The 9097-nt window shown below is 40.7% G+C and overlaps 2 protein-coding genes across 3 annotated transcripts; one reads left to right on the top strand and one right to left on the bottom strand.

Annotated features, from left to right (window-relative positions):
• Positions 1-1964: 1964 nt before the first annotated feature.
• On the bottom strand, positions 1965-5553 carry trub2 (TruB pseudouridine (psi) synthase family member 2). The gene is made up of 8 exons (XM_049585600.1): positions 5294-5553; positions 4970-5104; positions 4183-4257; positions 4022-4083; positions 3857-3938; positions 3290-3362; positions 2925-3061; positions 1965-2576 (listed from the first exon to the last, which is right to left on the bottom strand). The coding sequence occupies exons 1-8, from the start codon at positions 5409-5411 to the stop codon at positions 2263-2265; spliced, it is 996 nt and encodes a 331-aa protein (XP_049441557.1). The 5' UTR covers positions 5412-5553; the 3' UTR covers positions 1965-2262.
• Positions 5554-5647: 94 nt separating this feature from the next.
• Positions 5648-7790, top strand: hdhd3 (haloacid dehalogenase-like hydrolase domain containing 3). 2 transcript variants are annotated; one of them, XM_049585646.1, is made up of 3 exons: positions 5648-5923; positions 6716-7050; positions 7148-7790. In XM_049585646.1, exons 2-3 carry the CDS (start codon positions 6721-6723, stop codon positions 7541-7543), a joined length of 726 nt encoding a protein of 241 aa, XP_049441603.1. In that variant the 5' UTR covers positions 5648-5923; positions 6716-6720; the 3' UTR covers positions 7544-7790. The 2 variants fall into 2 exon arrangements, with proteins under 2 accessions (XP_049441603.1, XP_049441610.1); XM_049585653.1 differs by lacking the exon at positions 5648-5923 and adding an exon at positions 6407-6636.
• The last annotated feature ends 1307 nt before the right edge of the window (positions 7791-9097 follow it).

Here is a 9097-nt window from a genome sequence, read left to right as displayed (position 1 = left end):
CCACGAGAACAACAAGTCCTTCAATGGTATGAGGAGCATGACAACAATGGCGCCACTGCAATAACCTCATAACATCCCAAAAGAGCTTTTGTGGGGAAACTAAGACACTGAGACAGCGTCCTCCAACATCATCTGAGGACACCGACCGTTACACTTAATCTGATATTAGCGATTGGTTCTGACCTCAGTGGCCACATTTACACACCGGGACAATTAATCTTCTTGCCGTCAGTCGGATAATTCAGTTTTGGGCTGGAATATGTAAACAATGTAACTTTGTTAAACATCAGAAAACATGATAACACTTTAATTTGTATGGGGCCTAATTTCAGAATATTTTCCAAATAATTTCCAATAAATTTCCTGGAAAAAAATCAATGTGATTTGGTGCCACTTACAGAGGAAATAGCCTCAATCTTCAAATAATAAGCTTCCAATTAATTGCTGCTGTGACTTTGAGACATTTAGTCAGGGCACAGGAGGTCAGACTGATCTGGATAATTTAATTGTATTATTGTGTCAGGCATAAATAATATGCCCCGCCCAAGCAGGCTTAAAAAAAAAGACCATAAACCAGAGGCATGACATAAATTACAAATAATACTAAACAAATGAACCACCCAGCTGTTTAGTCAGGAGATGCCATCAGTGAGCGACCCTTACTGTTTTCCTGAGTGATGCTCAGGCAGAAAGTTCCATGTAACCATGACTCTGTACACTGCAGTGTTCAACAAACTGGTTTTCACTTCACAGTGGGAGGGCTGGCTGGTAGTCTGTTGATTTTACTGACACAGATCATTACGTTGTTACACAGGTTAACAGGATATGACCAATGGTGTAAACATACCCACCAAAGCAACTGAGACAAAATCAACTTCAGCATTTTCTCCACTTGGGGGAGTATTTGTGCTGATAAAGTAGGAGCATCATGTCGTCTGCAGACCTTCAAGACTGTTGCTTTAACTTTGCTCATCATACAAAAGCCTCCACGGATGACACAAACCACTTTGTGCTAATGCAGCTCCATACAGTATTCAGAACACCAATCTATTTAAAGATACACTGGAGTGATGGCATCCTGAACAGAGAATGAAATCATGCTACTGCTGTCTGATGCAAGGTTATTACAGTTAACTGAATAATTCCAAAATAAATTATATAACTGACACTAAAGTCTAAAATGAGATGTGAAAACACATTTTAGTTAACTGAAATAAAAATAAAACAAAAACAATATTGTGTGCTTAATAAACGAGTTAAAATAAAATAGAAATATACAGAACATATCTTTAGTTTTAGTCTTAGTAGTTGGTATGGTCAAGCATGAGAAGTCATTGGTGCGTATGTTCGTTCAAACCGGGATGTCTACAAGACATGAGTCAGTTGCCTTCACAAAGTATTTGTATTGTAATACCTATTCTAAAGTTTTAAAACCTCACCCCCAAATATCCCCATATTATAATTGAATAAATAAGTAAATAAAACCAAGACTGAAACTAATAAAGAACGAAACTAAAACTAAACATTTTTAAACAATTAAAACTAAAATGAAACAAGCAAATCCACTCTGGAAACTGACTTAAAATAAACTGAACAGAAAACAAAAAAAATAAATACTGCTGAACATGCAAAATGATAGTAACTCTGGTCCAATGTTGTCCAGCCATGCATGAAGTCCTGTGAATTTTTCCCACTGGCTCATCGCCATTGCTCTACACTGCGCTCATATGGAGGTTACCACCAATATCGTGAAGGTGTCATTATTTAAGCAAAGCACCCACCCTCTGGTTCCCCTGGTTAACAATGTTAGCTCTGTCAGCACTGTTGCTGTCGTTAGCATTGTTAGCTGCTAGCCACCTCCATGTTGAGAACCATGTGCAGACAATCTCTGAATCACAGATAAGCTCCGAATGTCGTATACAGCTCTTTAAATATCTTGTCTATTGACATAACATACAACAAAATGTTCAAATTCTTTTTTTATTTCATGAAAAATATTAAGATTTGGAGAATAAGTTAATATCACCTACACAACATTTAACAAAGGCGAAAACATTGAAACATTCATATATGAGATTCAGCAGGTCTCTATGTAGATGGAGAGAAGTTTCCCTATAAAACAGAAGCATAATGTAAAGAAGCTTGTCCACTCTGATCATTTCTCCTTCAGGAACCAGAACCTCAGGTCTCTCACATCTTTTCCAACTGACGTTCAGGCTCACAGAAACACCTGTTTCAACATCTGCTCACAGCAACAAGTTATTAAATCCTACCAACTGCCGTTTCGTCACTGGTTTCATTTGTTGTCGCTGCACTCTCCTCTGGCGGTTGTGATGCTGAGTCCTTGATCTGCGTGTAGGAATACTTTTTAGTTTTCTTATTGGAGTGGTACTGTCTGATGGCCTGCATAACATCAGGAGCAGTCCAGTGGTGATGGGTGAGGGCATCCTGCAGGGTGAAGGAGCCGTCTCGGGTCCGCCTCACTCCCTTGCATGCCGCTGTGCTGCGCAGCTCAAGTCCGATTTCATGCACAACTTTGCGCAAATATTTCTGAGTTTCATTTAGACACTGCACCTCTGGTAGAGCAGAGAACATAACACCTGTGAGTATCCTGATAATTCAGTATTTTACATTACAGCGTTGGGGTCGTTACTCAAAAAAGTAGTGTGGGTCTGAGACAAGTTTGAGTATGGCAGGTTTTATCATTTTTTCTATCTGCTCATGTTGCAGATAACTGAAGAACTTATGTGACACAAGTAACATCATAGCTGTTTGACTGGTAACTGTAATGTGATTACTGATTTTAGATTAGTAACAATTTACATTACTGCATTACAGACAAATGTAATGTGATTATAGTAACCACCCAACACTGTAGAATAGTGACATGAGTTTTCCTGTGTGTTCAATAGAAAATGATTTACCCAAAGTGAAGTTGGGCGGCTGGAAGCGAACGCAGCGCAGGCCTGTCAAAATAGGCTGTGATTTCCCGTCTGGACCCAGTAACCCCTGCACAGCCATCTCATAGGCCTCCTGAGAGCGCATGTCTACGTTGGAATACCTGTGAAGTGTAGAGAAAAAAAAATGTGATTCACATGCATATACAAGTAATGATTTAACACTTCACTGTGGCCCTGCTGGAGGCACGTTGTGGGCTGATCATTTGTGGAGGGTTTTATTTAAAAATAAAAAGCATAGAAAAAAACAGTCTAATAAGTTGGAACTTGAGATCAAAAAATATATTCAAATATTACATTAAAGAAATGTAATGAATATTAAGTGTAGTTACATTAACAAGGCCTTTTGATTGGCTCCCTGCAGAATCGCCAAGACTTTCTCCAGTTTGTCCTGCGTGATGTGACCTGTCGAATGCATTGTAACAATATTAACAATATTTTAAGTTCACATAGAGTCAAAGACACAATAACCAACGCAGTGACTTTAAGTTTTGTTTAGACAGTGATTAATCTAATGTGTAAAATTTAGTGGCATCTAACATTGAGGTTGTGGATTTTTTTAGCTTATTTCTGGGGCCTTATTTGAGAGGGAGGTGTACGACATGCAACAAAGGTCCCGAGGCTTGAATCGAACCCAGGACCTTGCGGTTTTGTGGCATGCACTCTAACCACTCAGGTAGCGGTGCTTTTGGTAAACTGCAGCTTGCAACCAACTCAAATGCCTGTAGATGCTGCTAAATCCTACACACTTTAATACATAATGTTTGCTCCACTGAAAAGGTGGAGATGGTACAAATGCACAGATGCAAATACTAGTATGCTAGATGGATACATGTAATGTGAAAGGCAATGACTGAATAAACTGATTAAAACATACAGTAAAAGGTAAGGTATCCTACCGTACGTGGATCTTTCCACAACTTTGCCTGTGTGAGAGAAATCACTTGTTGCAGTCCCAAATTCACCCTCCACTGTGTAATCCTGAAACACATCAAACAGCATTAAACCTGTGGTTATTTTATCTTTAATGATTTGATGTAAAACCAGCAGAAATGATGAGTTACCCTCGTGACTCGTGTTCTGTAGAAATCATTCAAGGCTCTGTTTCCATTCCCAACAGCCAGAACTGAAGTTAAGAAAAAAAGGTTTGAATATTATGACCGACTTAATATATTAAATACAGTCTGAAACACATTTTCTCATGGGATCAACTCTAAAATCATACCGAGAACACCAGAGGAGAACGCATCCAGGCGATGTCCTACTCCAACTCTAATGTGCTGGAATTCAGGTCCAGTCACTAAAACACACAGAAGATTATATATACAGTCAATGTGCACAGAAATAACAACTCATTCTAACATCATTCCACTGAATATCATCCTGCACCTCTGAAGTCACAGATGAGCCATCAGGCCAGACTTTATCTAAGGCCTGTTAAAACATGACCAGGGGGGAAAATGTGGAGTGAAAACTAAATCAGATATTTTTCAGAGCAGCCATTTTGACATGTCAACAGGTGCAACTAATAACATTACAATCACAATATTACCATGAGAGTGGTCTGTGAATCTACATAATTAGCAGCAATAAAAAAAAAAACAAGATTGCAGATAGTGGCAAAGTTAAAACTTCTATTTCATTTTCTCAACAGAAACTAATGAGGAAAGTGTGAAAAGAAACCTGTAGCTCATGTTGTTAACAATAATATTATTTGTCCCACAAATATATTACTGTCTGTCTTCAATGTCCTGTTGGTAACAGCTGTACAGTGGCTCAAAAGCAAAAAAAAATCATTTTAACCAAATCATTACTTGTTATAAAGTTTAAGTCACATTACTTATGGAAGTAAACTACAAATGGCTCATACTAGCAGTGATTTTGGGAGCACTGTTGTAACAAATATTAATGATTTGAGTTAATCTTTAGAGCATGATGAGACTCGTGTGATGATGTGTATGAACATTAAACAGGTGACGCAGGAGATGAAGCAGTGAGGTGGACACACTTACCCAGAGGGTGTTTGGACAGTACTGGCACAGAGGTTGCACACAGTGTGAGTCCCTTGGGTCCTTCAGTCTCACTGACTGGCTGTGCCAAGAAGCGGACCTCCTGAGGAAGTGGCTGGGACGGTGTAGCATTTACACCTGTAAGAGGACACATACAGGAGTTAGCAGGATACAGAGATTTATATGGAAGTCAAGGTTAAAGACAATGCTGAGTAACTTGTTAAATGCTGATCTGCACATGAGCTGTATCAAGGTTTATGGTCACAGCAGACATGGAAAAATTAAAATTGCACGTGTATTTGATGGGCCATCAGATGTTGTCCCCACCTTTCAGAAGATTTGTCTCAATGGTGTCCCTCACGAGTTTCCAGTGTACACCAGAGGGTTTGTACACACAGAACAGACCCTCTAACCTCCGAAACATCCGAATAGCTGGTGTTGCCATTGTGTTAGTAACTTAGGGTCATCCCGATCTCTTTTAAAAATATACTGGGTTACATCTCTTGAGACTTTTTCACGGGTAACGGTCGTTTGATGTCCAAAACATGAGTCGCTCTACTTGACTTTACTGCATGGTAACTTCCGCGCATGCGTACTGTCCGATAAATGTAAGCTTGGTAGCTGCTTCCTGAACATCCTGCCGCCTGCTGGACTGGATGTACAACAGGAAGTTCTACTACTGCACAACAAGCCGTATGTAAAGCAAAACACCAGCATAAAAATAAGCAGCAGTATGAGTGGCTGGAAACTGGAGAGTCAGAAAATAGTTGACTAATTCTGGGAAGGGTGGTTTGGAAGATTAAACAGAGTAATGGACGACGAAGGAGCTAAAACTCCAGAAGATGGCAATAGCTGCCTTAAAAAGCAGCGAAGAAGAAGACTGGCGGCTAACTGTAGCTGTGACGTTAGCTAACCTGTATAACAACAGCCGTTGACAGTTGTGAAGATTTGACCACGGTACGTGTTAACAGTCACCGCTTCTGTAGTGTGTTTGCTGAAGTAGGTTTCTAACGTAACCCCATGTATAAAAAATGGTGACAAATATACAAAGCAGCGAGCGTAGTGTTAGCTAGTAGTAATAATGACTAATTTACAAGGACATTAACGTTACATAGTCAGGTAAATGTCAGGATATGTGGTTCTAACGTTACACCGGTCAGAACCTGTAACCAGGACGACAGTGACGACACCGTGTAGTTAGGTGACGTGATTCCCCAATGTGTGTGTAGTAACGAGCGTCAGCAGGGATGAACAGTAACATCAGATTAGCACATAACGGGGTTGTCTGGTTCACAGACACGTCAGTCACCCTGAATAACATGTATACCACAATATGTAAACAACACAGAAGTAGGACATTTTGTCTTTTGGGGGCCGGTAGGGGTCAAAGACACACGTCACAGCAGAAAAAGCAGAGGTGTAAATAATACAGTTGGGAAAGTGTTGTTGCCATAAGGAGGTTCACTTGATGTGCAACAAAGGTGCCTGTGTAGGTGGTTTGTGTCAGATGACATGCCAGGATTTTTCCCAGCAGAGCATTGCATTGCACCAAGATGATCAAATTTATTAACTTCACCTGTCATTAATGTTGTGGCTGATCGGTGTATACTTTAAAGTGACGACTCAGCAATTTTAAACAGTCTTTTATCTGATTCCATATAAGCACCCTGGTGAGGAAACATTTACTTAACATTTTTTTTCTCAGGTTTTGCTTAGACATTAATCTGTCTCATGTCTGATGGTCTGTAGGTGTAATGCGAGCTCCTCTGCGCTGGGTGCTATGGGATGTGAAAGACACCCTGCTGAAGGTGCGTGCATCTGTGGGACAACAGTACTGCAAGGAGGCTGAACGCGCGGGCTTGAACCTCAGTCCTGTGGAGGTGGAAAATGCTTTCGGCCAGGCATATCGACACTATTCCAGCAGATACCCAAACTATGGCATCACTCAGGGCCTGGATGGACGGTCCTGGTGGATGGGGGTGGTGCGGGACACTTTCTCCCAGTGCAGGGTACAAGACCCAGCCTTGCTCGATACAATTGCTCACAACCTTTATCATAACTTCTGTAATGCAGAGAACTGGGAGGTAAATGACAGATGACACATGTGGCATACACATTGAATGAATAATAAGCAGCACGGAAAATGTCAACTTACAGTTGTATATTGTTGCTTTGTTTCAGGTATTTCCAGATTCAAAAACGGCTCTTGAGAGTTGCTCTTCTCTAGGACTGAAGCTGGCTGTGGTATCAAACTTTGATAAGCGCCTAAAAGAGATTTTACGTGTTTGTGACCTGCTGTCTCACTTCAGCTTTTTGATAACATCAGAGGAAGCAGGTGTAGCGAAGCCGAATGCAGCCATCTTTGATCAGGCACTGCAAAAATGTGGAGTACCAGCTGCCAGCGTAGCTCATATCGGGGACCACTATGTGAAAGATTACCTTGCCTCTCGCTCTGTGGGCATCCACGGGTTCCTGTTAGACAGACACAACAAGCATGACCAACCCAACATTCCTCAAGAGCATCGGCTAAGCTCCCTGGAGGACTTGCCGTCACAGCTTCAGCAGCGCATAGACTAATGCCAAACAGTCACATACTCAGGTGCAAAGCTACTCAGGCTAACTGTGGTTCAGTTAACCACAGTTAGCTCTTTTCTCTTTTCTGGGATGTAGCCATGTTGACCTGAGTGGCCTCAACCACCTAATAGCTCCAATTAAATGCTGCTAACAGACATTTCTAGGAAAAATCATGGGTTGTATTATAAAAACTGTATGTACAGTGTGTAATTATTATGCACTTATATTGTGAATAAAGTGGGAGCAATACATACCAATTACTTGTACAGTTTGTCTTTAAAAAATGCCCCATAGCCTTTTTTCACCTGATGACAACATCTTCTCAACAGATGGATCAAAACCTTGCTTCCTGTTTGGAAACATTTGTATGTTTGCCCTTTAATATATTCAGGATCCTCCCTTTAAATGTTATTTTTATGTATTTTGGGGGTATTTAAAATTTATTACAGAGCTGATAGTCGTGAGGTAATAGGAAATGAGATGGGAAAACGTGCATCAAAGCTCACCGGTCACTTGAACAATGGATGTTGCAGTTGCACGATCAGCACTTAATTTGTCACCCATCTGTATTTCTCTAGCCTTCCACAATTGATATCAAATGGTGCAGTTAATGAGAGGCATATGTGGCTGCAGACCTGTTTCGCTTTTCCAGTAGAAAGGTTTCAGTCTCCTCAAATGATTCAGTGAAGTTATTTTGTGGCAGAGGTTGAGGTGGCAGTGCATGCAGTGATTTAACTTTCCACTGTTACCTAAGATCGTTAGATAAGGTAAGCTCAAATAGGTTTGCCCTGTTTTCTTGCAAATACATAATCCCAGCACAAAGGAAGAAGAGGGTTGTCATCATCAGTGGTTTAAATCATATTAAACCAACTACCATAGAGGCAGAATGATTAGGCTTTATCTTATCGATATCTTCCAGAGCAACAGTCATTTTAACTTGAAACTCCTCTCTACTGCAGCTCAGCCAGTAAACACTCAAGGGGAAACACAGATACCTCTTTCCTGCCAAAGTGGAAACAGCTTCGTTACAGTTCCTGCTGCTAATTTTAAACTGTTGAGAGCATTTCAACAAAAAATACATTGGTTCAGAACCTGAGAAGTTGGTTTTCAGCTGGAACCAAAAGAAAGCAGGTTTTTCTTGACCTGAAGTGCGAACCATGACGACATCGGTGGGTGTGTCGTACTCTACAGGTTGGAGAGAGAGGACGAAGAAGGCAATGGAGAAGTTGAGAGAGAAATCGTCAGACAAAAAGAGTGTGGTCTCATTAATAGTTGGTTCATTCTTGTTTTGTACAAACAAACATCTCTAATAGTAGAACTAAAGTTTGCAATGTAATCCCCGATTTTGCCACTACTGTTTACTTCTGCTGTGTATCGTGCAACACCCTCTGTTGATGACACATCCTTGATTACAATGGTTCCACGGGCTGGTTCGCTTCGTAGCACCAAGGATCCAAAAATCTTGAATGGGACAGATTCAAGAACCAGAGCTAATTTGATGGAAAAACGGTAAGAGGGGGAAGTTTGTATTCAAACAGCTGCAACTCTGGACGATAT

This window comes from Epinephelus fuscoguttatus, linkage group LG1 (assembly GCF_011397635.1).
Source record: "Epinephelus fuscoguttatus linkage group LG1, E.fuscoguttatus.final_Chr_v1".
Classification (NCBI taxonomy): Eukaryota; Metazoa; Chordata; class Actinopteri; order Perciformes; family Serranidae; genus Epinephelus; species Epinephelus fuscoguttatus.
Note: the sequence above shows the minus strand (reverse complement) of the source record. Positions and strands in the feature narration are given on the sequence as shown.